This window comes from Meleagris gallopavo, chromosome 1 (genome assembly GCF_905368555.1).
Source record: "Meleagris gallopavo chromosome 1, MGAL_WU_HG_1.1, whole genome shotgun sequence".
Lineage (NCBI taxonomy): Eukaryota > Metazoa > Chordata > Aves > Galliformes > Phasianidae > Meleagris > Meleagris gallopavo.
This window is the reverse complement of record NC_139404.1, coordinates 73,933,844-73,957,488: the sequence shown is the minus strand read 5'-3', so window position 1 is coordinate 73,957,488 and position 23,645 is coordinate 73,933,844. Positions and strand designations below refer to the sequence as shown.

At 39.5% G+C, this 23,645-nt stretch overlaps 1 protein-coding gene across 1 annotated transcript in view; it reads left to right on the top strand.

Moving 5' to 3' along the window:
• The window catches only part of VWF (von Willebrand factor), a 131,616-nt gene that overhangs the window by 7,163 nt on the left and 100,808 nt on the right, over nt 1-23,645 (top strand). Inside the window, exons 6-15 of the mRNA XM_010716971.3 lie at nt 3,705-3,829; nt 7,013-7,229; nt 8,961-9,083; nt 11,333-11,444; nt 13,509-13,555; nt 14,832-14,968; nt 16,328-16,466; nt 17,011-17,111; nt 18,616-18,811; nt 19,755-19,970. Of these exons, the coding sequence (XP_010715273.2) occupies nt 3,705-3,829; nt 7,013-7,229; nt 8,961-9,083; nt 11,333-11,444; nt 13,509-13,555; nt 14,832-14,968; nt 16,328-16,466; nt 17,011-17,111; nt 18,616-18,811; nt 19,755-19,970 (1,413 nt within the window). The remainder of the gene's footprint in view (nt 1-3,704; nt 3,830-7,012; nt 7,230-8,960; nt 9,084-11,332; nt 11,445-13,508; nt 13,556-14,831; nt 14,969-16,327; nt 16,467-17,010; nt 17,112-18,615; nt 18,812-19,754; nt 19,971-23,645) is intronic.

Below are 23,645 nucleotides of genomic sequence, written 5' to 3'. Positions count from 1 at the left end.
GTATGGTGAAAGGAGTGCTGCTGCTGAAGTGTTTCTCTACCTCTCACAGATTGTAGCTCACTTTTTTTTTTAAAAGCCAGCGCAGAGTTTTGTCATTCCTGTACAGAAAGGAAATCATGTGATTAACTCGTGTAATTTAATGGCCTGTTTCCAGGGATTAGTTGTGGCACCATATGATCACATCCCAAATTTCTTTTAGTCTCAATCACTATGGACTGAATCTAAGCTATAATCTTGCTGTTCCTGAAATATCCTGCTTTTTGTCACAGTTGCAACAAAATGAAAATGCTTATGTTGAAAAACAAATGAGAAAACAGTTTTTCCACTTTCTTTAAAAAAAAACATACTTCTAATTTAATAATACTCGTCACTTTTGCTCAGAAAAATGGTTAGTTTGATTTGATGTAACTTGCTCTTTAAAAAGTGGATAATGACAAAATTTCACTAATTTTATTTGAATTATGGTGAATTTAATGGTGGGTAAGAGAAGGGGATTTTCTGTTTTTGGACATTTATTTACTTGCTGTAAAAAGTTATGATTCAATTTGATATCTTTCTACTCATTGCAGTAGTTTTCATCCTGCTAAATGGTTTTGGGCCAGTTTAGCCCAGTTCCATGACTAATGAGGCAGGGAAGACCCATGGGCCCCCTCCCCAGGAAATGGGGAAGGGGCATAGGGAAGAAGCAGGGAGACAGGCCTTAAAAACAAAAGTGTGTACAATTAATGAATATACTGATGTTATGGTATAGCAGTGTACAATTAACAAATATACAGATGTTAAGGTATAACAGAGCTTGGCTATGATGTTACTACACCAAAGCAGAAAACAGAAATGATAGGTACGCTCACCCATAACCTAGGCTTACATGGGAAACTCTGGCAGAGTGGATCTCCAGAAGAGATCCTTCTCCACTGGTGGTCAGCTCTTAAATGGGTCTAGGAGAGGTGGAGCCAGGCTCCACCCCTTCCAGCAGCACAGGTGAATTGCCTTCACCTGTGCTCCCACAGCTGACTCATTGCTTGCCTCAGGTGATCAATCAGAGGTTCAGGCCATGATTCAGCAGTCCTCATACACAGTGATAACAAGTTAAGAGAGAAAAACTAATTTAGTAAATATGATAGCATAATGGGAAATAATATAATACAACTTAATTAGCAATGAAGCTAATAAATGAGTGTCCAAAACCAAAGGTCTTACTCTAATGCTGAAGGCTAGGGAGCACGCATAGCAGAGAAGAGCAGTAAAAGAAGGAAAAAAGGGACAGTCTTGTTATTTCTCAGCAGTTTTCTCTCTAAATGGGAAATGGAACAGTGAAGTCTTCTGGGATTTGTAGTTCTTCTCTTCTGGGAAGTAGGTATCTGGAAATATCAACAATCCGTGGAACTGTAGCACTGACTCTTTAAATCCCTTTGCACTATGTGATGTTATGATGTGGAATACTGATACCAAAAAAAAAAAAAAATCATAAAACCGTGACAATCCTTAGTCTGATCTTTGCTATCTGTGGTAAATTTAAGAGTTTCCTTCTTGCTGTTTTTTAAGTGCCTAACCTATCTATTGTTTGAGTCCATAATATCTAGGTTAAAAGAAAAAGTCGTCTGCTGTCTTTATTACACCCACCCTTAACATTTTCTGTATACTTCTAATGACAACCCTTCAGGAATGGGCATAGTGTTTAGTAAATTGTTTTTGTACTATGCTTACAGCACATCACTCAAATTCAGATTAAGAATGTAAATATATATATATTATTTTATACAACAAAGTATAAGAATAGATAGTATTTCACCCTTTCTCTAGGTACAGTGGGGATCATGTTTCAAGATATTTTCAGTGTGATGTCTTGGGAATGTGGTAGCAGCAAGAACTAATATTCTCATATGAAAAACATTTGTAGTCACAGAATAGAGAAAAAGTTAGAAAATATACAAGATTTTTTTTTCCAGAAATCTCAACCTATTCTCAGCTTTCTTTATCAAAATGGAAAGAATGTCTGCATTTTTTTTCTTTGCTACTTGCAGTACTGTGTTTAGCCAGTATATAAAAATGCATGAAATCATGTGACATAACTTTAGCTTGCCATTTCAAATGCTGCTATTGTTTGCAATATGGCACAGATAAGGTGATTTTCACTTTGAAGGTAGATGTTTAACTCATTTAAATGAGCAGTCAAATCCACCAAAAATGCAAATCTGTGAGCCGTTTTTAATCTTCACATTCTGGCACAAAGTTTCCTTTTAATTCTATGAAGGACTTGATTTTACTTTGTGGAGATTTTTAGCATTTTTCCCTAGTTATGTTCTTTCCTTCTGAAAAGTAAATGGTGACTCTGAGAAAACTGCTTTAATGTACTTTTTACTGCTTCATGCAAATCGAGAGATTTAGCTGTGTCTTTTCAATTGCAACAGTAAGCCTTTTTTACAGTGACATTATATTTGTTATCAATACCTCTAATGAAAACGGCAAGTTAGCCGTATCTATAGCATACGTATCTTCATCTACAGCTAAAGCACAAAATTTGAAATTAGCAGCTTTACCCTCCAATTTTTTTTCAATAGATTTTCCAATTTCTTCAGTTTACCTATCTATAGTCTGGTAAGACAAGCTGATTTTTAGAAAAAGCTGTTTTTTATCAAGGCACACTTTATGTGTTGTGCTCTCTGTACACTGCTTAACAAACTCACCATCAGGAAAAACTTTTTTTTTTTTGCAATCATATTTATCACATTAACTAGCTTTTTATAAAAGAATCTGTTCGAGTTTTAATTTCTTTAAATATTTTTTGAGATGACAGACTTTCAGTTCTGCTGTTTTGTCTTTACGAAGCATTCCTTAGTATGCAATAAACTTGACAGCATGTTTCTGTATATAATGTCTTCTCAAATTGTGGTCTTTGAATACAGACACAATTTACTTGCAAATTAAGCTTGGTGCCATATTATTTGTCAGCACCGTGCTGAGCCCTCCTTGCGTCCTGGTACCAGGCCTGGCCACTTGGTGGGGTGAAGCTGTTGTAATAATGATGGAACAGGAAGGAGTGCTGGCTGCAGTATTGAGATGATCTGGGCAGCATGTGATGCACAGCCTGCAGTTTAAACATGCCTGCATTAAGTCCTTCAGATTGGCTCCTACACAAAACAGGTGCAAATCTAGCTATGCGCCAAGAGCTGCTTATAATACTGCAGAGAAGCATGATTAGTTATGGTGTATGTTACGTTTCTTTCAAATGAGATTTCCTTTCAGAAATCAAGAAAATGAAGATTAACTGTGATCAGGAATGCTAATACTTCCACTGGTTCATGAGAGCAGCTTTGTTTTTTTTCCCTTTCTAATCTCTATTGTTTTGTGACAACTTCAAAATAGTATGAAAATGTCTAGATTTGCCTAGGTTTCTGCAGAGTATGTTTGACCAGCAAATAACTTCCAGCATGTTCATACAGAGGTGGGGAATGCTGGGAGCTGCCTTCTGCAGGCTTTGGTCTGCCCTACTGTACAGGGATGGATTTTAGAAATCTGTCACTGTGTAGGTCCCGAGGAAGTTGGTTTTCATACTGTCAGGCTATTTGGAATTGAAATTCTTTTAGTGCTACAGATTTTTAAAATAGCTTTCACCTGCCTATGGCATTTATAATAGCCAGTAATGACCGCTTGTTACTCAACTCCTTGAAAAACTACGTGTTTCTTCTCTTGTTGGTTCACAGGGAGCCTTGTGGGAAACAGCTATGATTTTGCAAACTCTTGGGCATTGCGCAGTGAAAATAAGTTGTGCAAGAGAGTGCAGACTCCAAGCAGCATGTGCAACGTTTCATCTGATATTGCAGAGAAGGTTTGTGCCATAAGATACCATTTGAGTTTTCAACCTTACCTACCTGAAGACAGCTTGTCTGCTCTTTGGCAGGGGAATATAGATATTTTGAGTCCTACAGCTGATGTATTCCTCCATCAGCAAGTGGCAGGTGCAGGAGATGCTTGCTTGGGATTTCAGAGGTGCAGAGTGACCTGCAATAGCTATATAAAGCACTGTTTGTGCTGCCACATGGCAGCTATGTGGCAAATTGTGATTCCCATGAAGATTGTGGGAATTAGTGCTTAGTCTGGCAGGAAGCATATTATACAGTGGTCAGGCAGGCATGTGTTGGAGGTGGCAGTGATGCAGCATGCCATGCTGTGGTGTGGGTACTCCCAACACTCTTGAGGCTTGGCACAGGATGCAGCTATGCTTCCTTGTTACTGAATGCAGTTTGCATCCTATCTGGCTGAATTATTTTTACAAATCTAGTACATATTGCCACCCCTCCACCCTCTGAGGAAAAAAATCCCAAACTCCAAACAGATAAACAAACAACTCACTTGAGCCTGAAGTATGAGTTGTTTCCAAAAGTACTCCAACATTATTTGGGAAAAAGTGTGTTTAATGGATGTCTTTAGAGTTAGGTGAGCAACTCCTCCTATTATTCTGTGAGCAGGAAAGCGTTGTGTAACATCTGTTGCCACCACCACTGCAAACAGTATTTGTGTGTGCGTAGCAGTTGATACCCCTGTGCATCACCAGAGCAGGGAGATGCCTTAAGTAAGGCTTTCTGACAGAGATGATCTTCTCTGCAGATGTGCACACTTCATGCACCCCTGCTGTTTCCCCTGCCAGGAGGAAGACTTTAGTTACTTGTACTATACTAGCTCTAACTAGTTAAAGAAACACAGAACAGCTAATTCTGTGATTCTTTTATTATACAAACCATAAACAGGCCAGGCAGATACGAACTGATGGTTGCCAGATCAGTCTTTTCCAGGCTGAACAGTCTCAGGTCTCTCACTTTCCTCGTAATGGAAATGCTCCACAACCCTAATAATCTTTATGGCCTTCTGCTGGACTCCCTCCAGTAGTTCCCTGTCTTTCTTGAACTGGGGAGCCCAGTACTGGACATAGTACTCCAGATTTGGCCTTACCAAGGCAGAGTAGAATGGGAGGATACATCCCTTGACTTGCTGGCCATGCTCTTCTTAATGTACCTCAGGATACCATTGATCTTCCTGACCACAGAGGCACACTGCTGGCTCACGGTCAATCTGCCATCCTTCAGGATGGCCAGCTCCTTTCCAATAGGTCAACTCCTAACTCATATTGATGCATGTGGTTCCTTCCCAGGTATAGGACCCTATAGTTGTCTTCATTGAACCTTGTATGGCTCCTGTCTGCCCAGTTCTCTAGCTTGTCCAGATCTCACTGAATGGAAGCAAAACCTTACTCTGCTAGCCACTTCTCCCAGTTTTGTATCATTTGCAAGCTTGCTGAAGGTGCATCCTATCCCTTAACTAAAGTGAATATGCAAGATGAAATCCAACCTGAGGAATAGACTGCAATTAATGTGGTGTTTTGGTTTTTTTTTCTAACAGATCACATTAAATATTGTTCCTTTATTGGACAAAATTTGCTTGCCCACAAGAATATTAGCTGGATGAAATAATCTTTTCTCTGTGAGTTCATGAGCTCACGGTATTTAATGTTGGCTAGATTTATTCATTATACAAGAATGAACACAGTGCTATTAGCAGAAGTCCAGCCGAATTAGTGCTTGCTAAAGAATACTGAGCTTTTGAATTGCTTGCTTTATTTTCTTGCTCTGATCTTAGAATGTACAACTTCTGTCTCTTTGCCTCCCTCCCTGCAGCTTCTGCTTCAGCCTTTTTCTCTTTTCTTGCCTCATATTGCAAAGTCGCAGTTCTCTCTGTCCTTGCATCACAGATACTCAGCCAGCATACTTAGGGAAATGGCTTTAGATTCCTTATCTGGATCCTAAAGTGTTGCACTGTTTTATAACTAAGTTTAGAAGAATTTGGAGGTGGTGAACTTTGTGTTGTGCCTCATTCAATTTTATTTTGTGAGCCTCTTAAGTTGCAGAATTGGTGACTGACTAGATGAAACTTGATCAAGGAACTGGTGAGTTGGGGAGAAGGTGGCTCTCCAGCTGGAAGCCAGGGTTGGCAGAGCAGAGATCTCAGTGCTACCTATTGCCATGGGTGGGTGCCCATTGTGGCCAGAAAAGGCTTATGCACCAAGAACTCCCAGCTGGGCTACTGGTAGAAATTCTGATTGTACTTCGCCATGTAGAAGTCTGCTGGAGCTGCTGGTTGTTCCAGCTGTTGGTCAGGAATGTTTCATCTCCTTCACAGCTTTTGTCCTCCTGTTCTACCAAACAATAGATGTTAACACAGTGAGCGGGTGACTGGTGCATTTCAGCAGTGGTGACAATGAAAAACAAGCTATGTTTCAGACATTAGTGCTGCACAAATTTTAAGAATGTATGAAATACCACCTACAATTCTAGGCTGTGTTCTGTGTACAGCTAATTCACAACTTAGCTTGCTTCTATTTCTATCTTAAAGAACAAATTTCAGCACACTTCTCCCCATTTTACTATGCAGACTTGTCCTTGCACTGTCAGCAAGCAGTTTAACTTGCTAGAAAAGCAGAAAAAATTGCTTTCCTTCTTGGGTTATTTTCATGCCATTTATGTGAGTTAGGTTGACCTATCACATATTAGACAAGCCAGCAGGAGTGACAGAAACATGAAACCAGAAATAGAAAACAAATTTAATTCCTCAGATCCCAGTCAGAATTGATCTTTCAATCTGAAACTTCCTCTATTCCCCATTTTTCTCTTCCCCTTGTTGTGCATCTCTTCTTGGTACTCCAGACACCATATGGTTCTTCACTGGATAGTAAGCAGTTCCTTGCTTTCCTGCATTTGATGACTGATCAACTGACATAACAGTAACTGTTTTGTATTAATTGCTGTGTTAATGTACCTCTGTGTATATATGGATGTGGTGATAATTAGCTATTGACTGTGATGTTATTTAACAACATCATCTTGTTAAATAGTAACCTTGACATTATTGTTTAACAACTATAGTGACAAAGTGTTTGGAATTTTTTTTTTCTTCTTATGATTACAGTAATTAAATTATTTTGTCCCTTCTGCCTCCTTGCTCTTTACTTGCCATGAAGGATGTCATGGAAACTTGTGAGCTGCTAAGAACATCTTTGACCTTTGCACGGTGCCATCATCTAGTGGATCCAGAGCCATACATCCATCTCTGTGAAAAAGACATCTGTTCTTCTACGTACAGCATGAATTGTCATTGCTTAGTGTTTCTTGATTACGCAAGGAACTGTGCTCATGAAGGAGTGATTTTGGATGGGTGGCCTGAAGAGAGCTCATGCAGTAAGTTGACAGGATTGTTCCCAAGTTACTTATCCTATGGAGATCATGCCTGTCTTGAAGATTTGTGTTGTAGCTAAGAACAACTGATACTTTTTTAGGGTGTTGATTAAAACAGGCAGGTTAAACTGTGCAGTGCCTTTGCTTGCTCTCCATTCCAGCCCCCCATCATGCACCCCTTTAAGTTTTCCCTAAGTAAGGATTGTTTGAACCACATACAAAGATCCTAAACTTCTTACAGATTTATCTGATCACACTAACTACAACATCTAGAATGTTCTATTTTACATGCAGCTCATATGTGCGATCTTATCAGTATCATCATGATACTGATACTCTCTACTGTTTAATAAAGACAATTATTTTTATCTTTGATTTACCTAAAACATCAGAATTAAGATGTTGATTTGCTTAGACAATTTTTTTTTCTAGGTAAGAGATCCTGATTGGATCTTGAAATATTGCGTTTATTAACTCAGTTTTCTGAGGTCTTCATTGCAATACCTACTGAAATTTTAAAAAGAAGTGCTTAAATTGACTAAGATGATTTTATAGAGGAAAGATCATGTTTGCCCCAACCTGCTGGAATTCATATAGGTACATAGCTCTACCAAAGAACCTCAGCGTAGCACAAAACAACAGAGCAGTAAAGCCTCAGGCTACAGTGAGTGAGGAGCTACTCAGAAATAAGAGAAAGAAACTGCTTACCTTCATAAGACCCGTAAGGCTCTTAAGTAAGCAGATATCTTTAGATGAGAGATCCTTAACTCCACTGCCAAACCTTAAATGAAGTCAGGGAAGGGATGGATCCTGGCTCCACCCCTTCTCTTTCTGCACCTGAGCTCTCCTGGACTGGCCCTGCTTTCCTATCAGGTTTTCAATCACTAGTTCAAGCCATGACTTAGCATTTCCACTACACCCAGTTAATATTTATATGCACAAATGAGTAATATTAAAAATCATTCTATATGTATTCAATGATATTTTTTTTCACGCTTCTTATGTTACCTAGAAAGACCAGTTTTTTCAGTGCATTTGTAGTTATTTAGCATGATTTGTACTGACAGCCCCACAAGTCAAATTTCTTCTCTAGTAAACAACTGGAAAACACTGCCTTCAGATGATGGTTATGACTGGAAGATATTGCTTTTGAAAGGGATTGTACACCACAACTTAATTCTTGAAGTAATTTATTACCTTACCATTGAGATATAAAGAGGATCTAACTAATCTCTTTGCTCAGGATGCAAGCCAGAGTACCTGCTTAAGCTAAGGCTTTATATAAACCTTGCTAAAGCCATGAGAGAATATCTGTTCCCAGAGCTCATTTCTTATCCATGACTTCACAAAACTTTTTTCCAAGTCAGAAATACTACCCATGTCTGCTGCCACAGCAAGAGCTTTATTTTATATGACTCTTCATCTGTGCTATTACACTGTCTTAGATGGTGGTGATAATTTTATGTATTGGAGGCACAACATTCACAGAAGGACAGTGGTGCTGGGCACGCTTAATTTCTTAATAACAACACCTTAATAAGAGGGTGCCTGAGCCCTGGTGCCATAGAAGACAAGGCTGTTCCTTCATTATTCTTCCATCTCCATCAGTGGAGGATTTTTTGGGAAAGGGCTAACTCTAGTCTGTCCTTTTTGTTTTAGCCTTTGGTAATTAAGAAAACTTATTTAAGAACTGTTGAGGAATTTGCACTTCTAACTTTTCTTTCATTATTTCAGAGCCAAGATGTCCAGTTGGCATGGAGTATAAGGCATGTATATCTCCTTGTGCTAAAACCTGCCAGAGCCTGAATATCAATGAAGTGTGTCATGGGCAATGTGTTGATGGCTGCAGCTGCCCTGGTAATTTATTTACTGGGTTGTTTACAGGGAAATTTTTGGCAATGCTACTACATACTTTGTTAGAAGAAAGAAAGCTGTCTCTTCTATTAAGTATTACCGAAATCAGAAACACTTCTCTTTTCTGGGACCAAGCCCTAGAGTTCAATTCCAATACTGCCTGAATATTCCATAGAAGAGCCATTTTTTAAGACTCAACTATAATGTCATGTGAACATCAGTGCTATCTAATCATCTTAAGATTGCCTTTCATTCTTGGTGATCAACTGCATACTACTGCAATGTCTAGATTTCTTCTGGACTGTTTTTCTCTGGAAATTAGAGGAAGGAAAAAGAACAGAACATACTGAATATGTTTCATTAAAAAACATCACATACAGAACTTGCTTTGCATTTCTAAAAGTTGTCAGGGTTCTAGATAAATGATTTTACTTACTACTAAATTCTTTGTGGAGGAGCTTTGATTAACTTAAAGGTGTCATCTCAATGATTGCTTTTGTGTTTGTGTGGTTTTTTTTTTGTTTGTTTGTTTTTTCCAGTTTTCCTTCTCTGTTTACTGTACTTAACATAACTGCAGGAGGAGAATCCTGGCTCCCTTTACTATCTTCTTCATTGTCAATGCTACCTCTTCATTTCAAACCTCAAATGTGGAGTCTATATGAATGTGCAGATGTATTTACTGTCCTGTGCTAAGATATAAAATATGACTGAAGTTTACAGAGTGTGTAATTTGATTTCCAAAACAAGGCAGTGATGATGAGTAAACCTTGTCGGAGGAGAAATTAATGCATTCTAAAAAGCTACTATTCAGAGCTCTCATTTAGCTGCTTATCTCTTGTGCATTGTAGATTTAAAGCTGTCACTCCATGGCAGGACCTGAAGAGGTGCATGGGGAAGTTGACAGGAAATAGGCAGAGGATTGTATTTTGTTGCATAGGAGCTAGGTATAATACTATATACCTATATAATAATATTATATTCCCTGGAAGTGTTGGGAGAAACTGAAGGAATTGAGTCTACCAGCTGTGAAGGTCTCTGGCTATTCTCCCTTCTGTAGCTGCTCTGATCAGTCCGGCACATAAAAGGTGTAAATGGATAGAAACTGAAGAGCAGAGAGACAGAAGCTCAACAGAAAAGAGTACTGCATGAGAAATAAGTAAATTACTAGAAGAAACTATATGACAGGAAGTAGGAATTGAAGTACATGTGTGTCACTGTCATTGGTGACTTCAGAGAAAAGGGTCAAAGTCTCTAGAGGCATTTGCAATGATTCTCTCATAGAAGAGGGAAAGGAATTTCTAGCAATCAGATTTTTTTTTTTAAACAGCTGCTGTTCTTAAAATAGAGGAATATCAGCTACCTATCAACATGGGGATCTGAGAGAAAGAAACTTGTCCTTTCTCCTACTGCTAGCTTATGTTGCAATCCCAGACAAGTCTTTCTAACTGCCCAGCGACTCCAATTATCTTTGTAAGATGTATAGAATATGTAATTACAGTTGTGTAATGTGGAGAATTTTAGAAACTGAATTCAAGTTGGGAAGTTAGCCCTCTCACTTCCTTGTTTCTGCAGCAGTTGAGAAGAGAAACTGCATCTCTAGATCATAATGTATGTTTATTTCAGACCCTGTCTTGTGGAACAGTACCTTCCCTGTATTCCAAGACAGCTAAAAGTACACTGTCTGCAAAGGGTTCTTCTATTGCTTACTCCTTCTGATAGATGTTTTTGTTGTTCAACTTTGTTCCTTTGTTCTCTACTTTGTTTTTTTCTTCTTCTGTCCTTTCACAACAAATACAAAACCTGTCTGGACTCTCTTAGACAGGTCTGTTAGCTCACACGCTTATCCTTAGAACTTAATCTATGTATGTATATAATCCAGAACTTTTTTTTTTTTCAAATAAATTCCTAGATTAGCTCAGGTCATACTTGATCATGCTCCCCATTTTTGACTCCTATGTGTTGCAGTATTTGTTTTGAACTCATGAATTGGCTGAACAGAGCTTCTTTGGGAGCACCAGAAATGTACCATTCTGCATATCTGTGGTAGAGGCAACACTGTAAGGAAAGCAGAGATCTGCCCCCATGAGGCTTTTTGGCAAGCCACATTCTTTTTAATTGCTATTCATGTCTAATTACAGATGATAATGTTTTGAAGTCTTGCCAAAATATATGAAGAACTAGAAAATCTAATCCTGTTTATGTTTGTGTCCCTGTGTGTGTTGTGTGTATGTGCTGTTACCTGATGCATCCAGAGGGGAAGCTCCTTGATGGTGAACATTGTGTTGAAAGCTCTGACTGTTCTTGCATCCACTCTGGAAGACATTATCCTCCCGGCTTCACCATCTTTCAGGACTGTAATTCATGGTAAATTCAGTGTTGCTCTGATATGGTTACTATTGCTCCAGAGTACTGGATACATTTTTGGTGACTGTTTTAGATGATCAGGGTCTCTCTATATGTGATGCTGATTTTTTTTCAAAGTATTTATTTTCATTGGCATAGAGCCTTGTCTCTTATTGGAAATGCTACTCCCTTCTAAGAAGTGAGCTGTTCACAAATACAAAATCAGCCCTGCTTTTTGAGGGATGTGTGTGCTCGTATAACAATGTGAGGGTCATACTCCAAATAGTAGAGAACTATCTGTTTCCTGTGGATAAGACAGACTGGCGGGCTCCCGTGTCTAATTGGTGTCAGTGGTGGTGTCTTTGTTTTGACTTCCTACATTTATTTAACCTCTAAACTTATTTTCTTTCAAAGAGGTGCTAGCTCAGGCACGTCTTTTGAAACCTCTAGCAAAGCTGGATTTTCCCAGCTGCACAGCTCACAATTTTTCTTTCACTTGTGTGAATACAAGTCTGAAGGGGAAGGCTGGCTGCCTGAAGAAAGAAAGGAAAATGAGTAATGTATTCCTGATCTGATATGTGTAAGTGTGAACTTGTTTCTGAATGGAGTTCAGACAACAGTGTGCTCAGATATTTACAGTTAAACTAAAGAAGGACTCAGTTAAGGCCACCATATTGAGAAGAAAGACTGTCTATATGCAGCTTTCCATTATCAGCACCATGTGTCACAGAATATGAACCATAATAATAACATTAGCATTCCATCTTTTTTTCTTGCAGCTGTCTGCAGCTTTGAGGTTGGCCAATATAGTATTCCATACATCTATAGTATTCTTGAGAGGTTAATGCTGCCTAATAGATTATATTGTTAGAAAACGTTTCCTGTTATTCAGAATTGATAAAGCTGTTGTCCTATTGGATCTGTGTTCACCATCCTAAGTAAATTGACTTCCCACAACTGCTTTTCAAGGGCTGGAATAATTAAAGGAATAAAAAAATTGGCATCTACTTAAACCCACTTTTTATTTTATTTTTATTTTTATTTTTATTTTATTTTAGATTCTGGGCTCATAGGCTTGTTGTCTCAGAGATCCAAGAATGACAGAAATCTCAGAGTCTGAGTGCCTGTTGCTGGTTACTAGTAGCTGCTCTGGGAGGGTTGCACTAAATTAACCACCCAAAGACATTAAAACAGACAGATGTTCTTGCAACTTGCACAAACAGGGCAACTAAGTGAAGGAAGCTTAAGTAAACAGTGTGCAAAGTGATAAAGGTCTTGGTTTGCAGAAATCAAGCCAGCTGGTGAAAGACAGGGCTTCTTGCCCTCAGTGTTGAACTCAAGAGGTTACACCTGGAGTAGCAGCATAGCTGGTGCTGGGCCCTATTGCAAGAGGCAGAATGATGAACTAGAGAGTGTCTGGGGAGGAGAACTGGATTTGCTAAAGGCTAATGGTGAAACATTCAATACATAAAGGAGAATGGAAGGGAAGACACAAGCAAATGGCAAAGGTAATTTTGACAAATTGTCTAAATGGAATTCCCCTTAGCACATGTGGAAAAAAATTATCTTCTGAGATGGTACAGCACTAGGGCAGCTGTCCTGAAGGTCTATGGGATCTCATCCTAGAGATTTCTAAATTCAAAGGGGTCCTGAGCCACCTTTGACCTAGCTTTAGAGTTTCACTCTGAACTGAGTGTTGTAGATAAAATTTCCAGAGGTCAAAGTATTTTTCCCTCCATGATTCAGTCATATCAGTAGACATATCTTGAGAATTGGTTTTAAAACTCATTCTGCATCAGTAGAATATGAAAACTCTATTATATGTGTAACTATGGGAGTTGGAAAAAGTTAAGCTACTTAAGTTTTGTAAATATTCCAGTCCATATTACCAGCTGTTGCTGTCAAATGATTGTAGAAGAGATCAGGGGAATGGATATATTATACTAGGAAACAAGATCATGGCAGATGGAAAGGATGCTGAAGACTGGTCTAATTTCCATAAAATGAGAGTATGTGTTTCAATTATTTGTGGGGAAAAAAATTTTATTTGCAAATTACTGCATAACTGGTAACTCTGTTTTGTAGCATTTGTCGGCATGGCATCTGGATCTGCAGTAATGGGGAATGTCCAGGTATGTTCTTAGATTTTAGCAAGTGAGTAAATGTTATCCACATCCTTTCCACTTACATTCTACTTTCTTTTTTTTCCATGTGAAGGATGACTTTGTCTTTGCTCTTACCTGCTTGTTTCCATGCAATCCAGATGGGGTTGTATTTCAGTTTTGCTTGCAAGTCTAAGCAGATGTTGTACTGTATGTGTAGGAATAAATATTCCTGTTTGGTGGAAAAAAAAAAAAAAAGGATCTGTGTCATCCTGAGGATGACATCCAGAGGAACACTGCTGTTCCTGTCAGCAAATAGGCAGTACAAGCCCAGTACCTGAACTTCTTCCCACCTTGCTTGCAATAGGAATATCTCTGTGTAATACTCATATGAAATAATTTGTTTGCAAGCTCTTTGCAAGCAGAGACTGTGGCATATCAAGATACTACATCCCAGTTTTGTTAGGTAGCTTTTTGTTTAGGTAGCTTCTTTTTGTAGTGGGAATGCGGGAACATCAATTTTCTGTATTACTCAGTTAGTACTTATAGATATTGTAAATATGTATTGCTGGCCCAGTTTTGGGATGCAGATGTATCACACTGGACTAAGTAAAAATGTTTTTCAAGTGTTCTGGTTCAAGGTATTGCAAGGCCCTGTATCAGTTTAAGGGGCTATGTGGTCCAGTGCACACTAGTGATGCTGGGGAATCCCAGTTTCCACAATGGGGTGTAGCCACATTAGGCACTAGCACTGTCACTTATACAGAAGGAAATTTGGGTGCTACATAAAAGTGAATGCCATCAGCATCATGTTGGGTTCAAACAAAAATACTTTAAGAGAAATTTCAATTAAAGTCTATAGTTCAATAAACTAGTTTACTTAAACTAGTGTAATCTGTATATGATCTAGCTGGCAGAAACCTTGAGAAACTGTGCTGATTTCCCAGGGCCACAATGACACGCTAAAGAAGAATCAAATTCACTTCAGAACCGAGAGCTAAGCTGTCCTCTGATATTATTATAAGCTACCCTTTGAAGCATTATACAGGATTTTCCATGAACAGGATTTCAGTTCCTGAGTGTGACTAATGCCATATTTCCCTGCTTTTGTTGGTGCTATTGTTGCTACTACTAATGACTTACAGGAATAAACAGTGAGATAAGTATCTTATCCATACTCTCTGGCCTTCAGGGGATGTGGGCTCTGTGCAGTCATCCAGCTACTGTTCCCCTTGTGTGACAAAGTGGGCAGGATTTGGCTTACAGCCACCACTAGGGTCATTAACTGCTCTATGCAATTTTCTAGGGGAGTGCTCCATCACTGGCCAATCTCATTTCAAAAGCTTCGACAACAAGCACTTCACCTTCAGTGGGATTTGCCAGTACTTATTTGCCAAAGACTGTGTGAAAAACTCATTTTCTGTTATCATCGAGACTGTCCAGGTAACAACAACTTTGGCTCATGCCTGTGTGCACACTCTTGAGTGAGCAGGAAGGGCTGTGGGAGTATGATAGGAATTGCATATGCACAGGACAACAGAAGTAATTTTCCTATGAAATAGTTCAAATAACAGATGAAGTCTTTCTCCTTGATTAATAAAGACTTTGCCTTTTCTCAGTACCATTTCCAATAGCCTACCAGGAGACACAAATTAACAATGTAATTTGGAGGATCAGCTTCCTCTTCCTCTGCCAACTAAGCAAGTACAAGTAGAAGAGGCTGTGCCCTTTCCTGAGCACTCTGGAGGCTGCTGCTCACTAGTGCCTATGGAAAACAAGTTTCCACAGACACTGAGTAGGGTGGATTGACTGAGTAGTTATGTGGTCATAATAGCTTCTGGTCATGCTACTGAGTCATTCCTGTTGCTCAGTGATCTACTGTCATCTTCTGACTTTTTTTAAGTGTCTCCCTGGATGCGGGAGAGAAAACCAAGACAGCTGAAGATCAGTGAGTGGAGATGACTGGAGTGAGGCAGGAAGGGCAGCCTGACAAGGATAGGGAGGGAAGGAGACCTGTGCAGCCTGTCACAGAGAGATGAGGTCTGCCTGTAAGATGTGTGGGATGAGGTAAACTAGCCTGCAGACTGTAGAAAGTCCTGAACTGGCAGAAGGGACAGACCAGAGGATCTGTGGACAGGGAGGGGTGTGGGTGAGTCAGAGAACTTATGCAAGTAAAGGGAGTATTGGGCCACCATGAAGGAGAAGAGGATAGAGGTATGGGAGGCATGAGCAGCAGTGGGGCTACAATGGAATTGGGGCGTGATGGATGAATGCATATGTGTCTGTATCCTTGCATTAGAGAGCTCTGATAATGTAGCTCTAAGTCATCTGTGTTTAGAAACTCCCAAAATGGGTTTCACTGAAACTCCTTTTGAAACCAGGGAGGAAAGCTGGGGCCTTGTTCTTCACCTGTATAACCTACCACTAGTGGAAGAAATACTCTGACAGTCTAGGTAGTGTGAGCTGCAGGAATGTCTTGTGGCATGATGTGTTCTATGGGGCAGTGCCTCCCATTCCTGCCCCTACAGCAACTCTGGGCCTGGCATTCTAGGAATAGACGTTACTGCAGTGTATTTGCCAGGACAGGAGCTGCAGAGAGCTCTCCCATATGCAGTTAGCAGCATAATGAAGGAAAGGCTGCAGGACAGCCTGATGTCTATAGGAGGCAGTGTCCTTCAAGAAAACTGTCAAGATGCTTAATGCCTCCTGAATTACAGGCTGATATTCCTTTTGTGGGCCCAAGGTGAAGTCATGAATAAAGCAAAATCTTGAGGTTCAAAGCAAATTTTTTCTTCTCTGTAGTGTGCAGATGATCCTGATGCAGTGTGCACTCGCTCTGCTTCTGTCCGAATCCAAGATATGGACAACAGCCTCATAAAAATGAAACATGGAGGAGGAATTTCACTGAATGGACAAGACATACAAACACCTTTCCTACAAGGTGTGTGTGTGCAAGGGGGTAACTGGCGAGCTATTGAAGGGATCCCCTTTATTAGTTGTCTTAGGCATAGTTCAATCAGAAAGTGTTTTCCACATCAAATTCTCACTTGCAGCCTCTATTTCTGTGTATTGAAAGTTCCAGCTTCTTTCTGTGAAGCTGACACATCTTGGGTCAGCAGTTCTAAAATTAGGAGGGTTAAGATGGTTTCGATTTGGGAGATGTGATGTTGAAAACTGCCATTGGTTTATATTTAAAAGTTATTTTTTTAACCCGGAAGCTTGAAATCCCACAAGTTATCTAGCAAAATGTCATAATTAATACCTATTTTTTTTCAGAATGTGCATACATCTTTCTCTAGGGCTCCTGAGCAGGTATTAAGGATGCATGTGAACTGATTAGCAGGCACAAAACTTGGGAATTAGAAAGGGGGCTAGCTGGTGCTCCTTCTCTCTGGCAGCCACCCTGTTGTCAGGTTCAGAGAACCTCAGAACCATGGATTGAGTGCTGCATCTGGTCTTGACTGATACTTTGTGGTTGCCTTGAGGTGCCCTTCGGATCCAGCGTGTGGTGAAGACTTCAGTTCGCCTTACCTATGGGGAAGATTTGCAGATTGACTGGGACGGCCGTGGTGAACTGCTGGTGAAGGTACTCTTTCATTCTGTCTCGTTTATTTCTGCCTTCCCTCCACCTCTCTCAATCCACCCAAACATATACAGTGGCTTGCTTTGTGCCATGAGAAATTGCTTTTCATTGCATGCTAGAAATACCATTCTCCTTTATGCTCCTTGAGCAATATACAGGTCCTTTTGTATTCCAGAAAATATTTTTATCCCACGGCAAAATTTTTTTTCTTTCCCTTTTTTGCCATGGCAGCCATTATTAACAAGGAATACTCGTGTTTTGTTCAGCAGATGCCCTTCAAACTGTTTGTTTTCATTGAATTTAACTGTCTTGCCTTATAGCAATAGATTCATATGACTTTATAATAATGGAAGAAGGTGACTCCAGGGACATAGTTATTCCTGGAATTATTTTGCTAGTTATAACATATTACTATGGATATATGACATATAACTATGGATATATATATCCATAATTATTTCCAGGAAAGATCAGTTAACTCACACAATATATGTTGCATGCTCCTTCTACTACAAGGAATGTTTAAGGTCAGTCTTGATTAACCACAAGGATTTGCCTGTGCTGCAGACAGCAATAGTATGGAAATGCTCAATCCAGGTTTAAAATAAGTGAACTGTAAGGGAAGCTATCAAGCAGAAAGAACAGAAAGCTTCACGTAACATGCTTTATATACAAATGTGTGTATATTTTTGGTCTGTTGTTAGTTGCAGAATAAGTTAGAATGCAGAAGAGCCTGTGAGGGAGGGGAAGAAGGCTGTTTACTGTGGTATGTTCTCCTGATAGCTGACCAGCCAACACACACCTCACTCTTACAGTGGCTTTTGGAATTGCTGGAATGTTTAACTTGTGAAACACCATGCCAAGACATAGTGCAGCTCGAACAAATGAAACAGGATCTGGGCTGAGTTATGCAGGAGGTCAGGTTACATAGCTAGAGTGATCTCTGCTTGTCTTTGCTTCTGCCAAGAAGGTAAATGACAAACTAATTTCATGATTCCTTTCCCTGGCCAAGCTGTCCATCATCCACTAGCTCTTACATGAGTCTGTTTTTCTTTGGAGTGGTAGAGTCTTGAGGACTACAGACTTTGTCTTTGAGGATCTATTTTCTCCTTCAGAGCTGCACTCTGCCTGTGGTGTTTCTTTCTGGTGTACTGATCCCTAGGTGTTAAGCCAGATGGGCTGGCTTGTCAGACCTGCATCCTCATGCTCTGTTTGTGTGGAGAATCTTAACTACAAGCCTGGCTTGAGCCCTCTTGTAGCTAGGGTTCTGCAGTCACCTTCAGTTACTATCTTAATTTGTTTTGTATTCAAAAGTTGTCCTGCAGCTATTAATAACACTTTTGTGAGCAGTTAAAAAATGTAGTACAATGGTTGTATGTTTATAGTGCTGTGTGATATATTCTAGAGTTTCCTTAGTTAATTGCACATGATTAATTCCTTAGAAAATCTTGCCCTACAGTGATTACCTATTCTGGAGGATGACTGGGCTAACATTTGTGTTCCTTAGGTATCTCTAACATATACCGAAAGGATGTGCGGCCTGTGTGGAAATTACAATGGTAACCAAGGGGATGATTTTCTTACTCCTTCTGGCTTGGTGGAAGTTCTTCTGGAAGATTTTGGAAACTCTTGGAAGCTTAATGCAGACTGTCAAGACTTGTTAAGACAAGACAATGACCCCTGCAATCTCAATCCTCGTTTAGGTATTGAATTCCCTCCAATATTAATGTATGCTGTTGTTCCATCTTAAATGGAAGAGGAGGAAAAAAAAAAAGAGGAGGGGAACCCCAAATACTGATTGATGCAGGTTTCTTTTGGGTAATGTACTGTTTTCTGAAAATAGAAAACAAAAATCAGTAATGTGAGGTCATGCTGCCATTTAATTTGGATGACAGTGTTAGACCATTACATCTGCTGCACAAGTGTATGTCACTAAAACTAATCATACAACTGATAGCGATGCTGTTGTTATCTGTAGGTGGACAGAACACTTATTCTCTTCACCCCTCTGCCCTTACAAGTCATATGCTTTCCCTGATCTCTTGACTTCTGGCTCTTACCCAATCTGAACTAACAGGCTCCCTCTTTCCCTACGTAGTGCCTAATTGTTCTGTTTGGACAGTGGGTGTACACTCAGACATTTTTTTCATGCCATATATTACAGCAGCCTCTGATTTCTGGGATGAGCAAGAACACTGAGAACTTCATTGTCATAGACCAGAGCAAGCACTGTTGATTCAAGAGTGTAGTATAGTGTAGTGGGTTTAATTCTGCAAATATAAAAATCAGTATAAGGCAGGGACCCTGCAAAAGGAACTACAGTGCTACAGATAGTGGTAACAGAGTATGAGAGTATTGCTTTTCCTTGTTTTGTTTTATTAATGGAACATTATTCTTTTAGTGGAACTCGTGATCTATGAGCTATCTATGCCTACTTGATCTGATATTATTCTTCTGTTTTTTTTGTTGTTGCTTTTTTCCTATGAAAGCAAAAAAAAAAAAAACGAAAAAACAAAAAAAAAGCAAAAAAAAAAAAAAAAAAACAAAAAACCCAACAACACAATTACTGTGGCTCTCCTATTTTTTTTTTTTCCTTGAAGGCCACTGATTTCATGCTTTCACATCATTTTTCTCTTTTCTTCTTAGCCAAATACGCGGAGGAATCCTGCTCAATTTTGATATCTTCTGTTTTTGAACCCTGTCACCATGAAGTCAGTCCTACTCCCTATGTGAAGAACTGCCATTTTGATGTTTGCTCTTGCTTCAGTGGCAAGGATTGCTTGTGCTCCTCTATTACTAATTATGCAACAGCATGTGCTAGGAAGAATGTTGTGGTCCAGTGGAGAGCACCTGATTTTTGCCGTAAGTGAAATACTCCTAAAAGTTATTGTTTTTGTTTTCTCAGTAGAATTTCTTAGCAATATTGAATGGTAAATAGAACACAATTGTAACAATTGAAGGTATTCTTAATTAGATGGGATGTCTACAGCCTTCTGCTTACAACAAGGCAAGCTTACAGGAGATTTTCTGAGGCCTTGTCTATGCACATTTTGAATATTTTAAGAACAGACATTCTGGAACTTGTCTCAGTGTTTGAAGAATTGCCTAGGAGATTGATTATCACGCTGCCAGTGCAGAGGTCTGAGATCTTATTTTCATGCACACCATTCACCAGCAGTTTCTTGGTAAATGTCATTTTGCTAACCACCCTTCTAAGTTCTAGTATGATTTGGAAGCTGGTTCAGGATGACAGCCTGAGTCTGTGAATGTCATCACTTTACACAACAAAAAAGAGCTTTGACTATGACACTCTGTTAGAAGTTTCTCTTCCATGAGAATCAGAAAGAACTGAGTATTAAAGATGACTTGCAGCATTCCACCCTTTCATAAGTGGCAATCCTGGTTCAAAGGCAAACAACCTATAAGACAAGATGCTGGCAGAGTATAAAACAATTCAGAGTTGGGGAAATGGAACAACAGGATATTTTCACACAGATCAAAAAAGATTAGAAAGCCTTGGTTGTAAGGTGAAGTCTTCAATGACTGGAGAAAGGAAAACATCACTCTCTCATACTTAAAAATGGAAAGCCTGGGGAATTACAGGCCAGTGAGCCTTATCTCTGTACTAAGGAAGGTCATTGGAAGTTCTTGGAAACTATGTCAAGACACATGCAAGATGAGGAAGTGAGCTGTGACAGCCAGCATGGCTTCACTGTGGGCAGATCATGCTTGACTGACCTGGTGGCCTTCTGTGATAGAGTGATTGTTTCAGTGAATAAAGGAAGGGCAACTATTGTAGTTTACTTGGACTTCTGAGGGCCTTTGGCATGGTGCTGTACTACATTCTTATCTCTAAATTGGAATGATAATGATTTGAAAGGTGGATTATTCAGTGGATAAGGAATTGTTTGAAATGTCGCAGCTGGAGTGTGTGATGAACAGCAATATGTCCGTATGGAGACCAGTGATGAGTGGTGTCCCCCAGGGGTTTGTCTTGAGACTGGTGCTCTTCAGTGTCTTTACCAATGACCTAGACAGTGGAATGGAGTGAACCCTCAGCAAGTTTTATGACTAATCTGAGTGGTGCACACAGAAGAAAGGGATGCCATACAGAGAGACATGGAGAAGCTTGAGAAGTGGGTCCATGTGAACTTAATGAGATTCAACAAGGTCAAGTGCATGGTGTTGCACTTGGGTCAGAGCGATGTTAGAGATGTGTATGGACTGGGAGAAGAACTCCTTCAGAGCAGCCTTGTGGAGATGTATTTGAAAGTTCTGGTGGATGAAAAGCTTGACGTGAGCCAGTGTTGAGTTCTTGCAGCCCAGAAATTCAACCACATACTGGGCTTTGGCAACCGCAATGGAAAGATGGTCAGCAGATGAGGCAGGTGATCATCTCCCTCTGCCATTGTGAGGCCTTGTCTAGAGTACTGCACCCAGGCCTGGAGCACAAGAAAGTTGTGGAGATGCTGAAGTGGGCTCAGAGGTGGGGCATGAAGATGCTGGATGCACTTTTGCTTTGAAGAAAGATGGAAGGAGCTGGTCTCATTTAGATTGGAGAAGAGAAGATTGCAGTAATTAAAGACTGCACATAAGCAGGAGAGAAACTAGTTTTTACACAATCTGATAATGACAGGACAAGAGGGAATGGTTTTAAACCAAAAGAGGGGAGGCTTAAGTTAAATGCTAGGAGGAAATTATTTACTTGGATAGCGAGGCACTGGTACAGGTCATTCAGAGAAGTTGTGAATGCTTCATCCTTAGAGGTGTTGAATGAATTGGAATTAGACTGAATGTATTGGAATTAGATAGTCTTTAATATCCTTCCATGCACAAGACATTCTATGGTTCTATGATGAGTTCAGTGCAAGATTAATTAGGAAACTACTAACAAACTGGAACAGAAAGAATGCATTTTTTTTATTTCTTGCTTTTCTCTTTGGACAGTATTGTAGACAAAAATCCATTGCAATGAAATTTTCTTGGGCATGGAAACACTTTTTCCCATAAGTATTTGTGAAATTATTATTATTATTATTATTATTTTTCCATTTTCCATAGTGATCTTTCTTTTAAGAAATGGGGGCAGATGAGAATTTTTGTGAAAAACATGTAGGCTTGTCGTTCTTCAAGTTCTATTCCATTACTTCTTCCTGAAGGGAGAGTGGGAAAAACATTCATAAACTGAGTACGTAAAAGCTATGGGGGAGAGAAAGAAAGAGGTCACTGGTGTTCCACTTGGTAGGAGCTGTATCTGTAGGGTTACTGGCTACAGCTTCTGCAGGCTGGATAGCCTTTATTGCAAGTGAGAATGAAATGGATTTATGTATTGCATTATTTCATAATATTTTATCTAATTTAGGGAAATGTTCAGCTAGTGGAACTGCAATGTAATAAAAAATATTTTAAAAATGTGCAGATTTGGAGGCTGAAAGAAGGAGCAGCAATAATGCACCATTATCCTTTCTGCAATTGAACAAGTGGAGTTTCACAAATCTTTAATAGTGCAGCAGTGCTTCCTTTTCTCTGTGCATTGCATAGTGCTTTATGTTATCATCAAATGATGTTTTCCCTGATTACAGATCCATCAGCAGTCCCCATTAAACAATTCTGATGCCGCAGGCATCTCCTGTCTTATGAAGGAGAACAGCCCCCCTGCTAATGGCTCAAGATGTGAATGTGCAGATTGTACATACATTTGTAATTTGTGTTAAAGGACTGCTGCACAGAACACCAGTTCTGTTCTTGTGCTGGTGAACTGTGATTCAGTTTCTTGGGAAATGGCTGGACAGTACTAGTTTACCAAGAGAGCTGGCTCCTGCCTTTACAGTCTTCTGTGAATAAGCAATAGAGCCAATGTCTTTGTGATGTGTGGAAGGAATATTTAGGCCATAACTTCAAGGTCTGTGTCTCTGATGCATGTGTATGTTTCATGCATGTATGTATGTGTGTGTTTGGTGGCAAAAGATCCCTATGTCTTCAGATTTTAAGGTCCTGTTGATCAAACTGTCTTCCCTCACGTAGCAGAGGCACATTAGTTGCTGGTTGTCTTTGCATGGATTCTGTGAGAGGGATTTGTAAGGACTCAGCAGGAGCAGTATCTGTGAAAATCCCATTGTAGTAATAACTTACTTACTCTCCTCTTCTGAAATGTATTGTCATAGCTGCCACCTAATGCTTATGCTGTTTTACACAGAGGCACTTCTCAAAACTGAGTTAGTCTTCTACAAAGAATCTAATACAGTTTTGAAGGACAAAACTAGGTCTTCAAATAATTAAATTCATAATAAAAAACTGTTAGAATACAAGGTTTGGCTCCACAATCGCTAAGTGGATCGTTATTCAGACCTATTTCCATGAATAATTCTGACAGCAGCTGGGTTGTGAGGATTTAGACTGTTGTAGCAGTACAAAGGCACAGACATACATTCTAATTTTTTTGACTAAGTTGTCCTTGACTGTACTGAAAAGAAAGTGTGAATGTGAACTTGGTAGCAGAAATTGAACAGAAACTGTTTTTCATTATGGATGAAATTT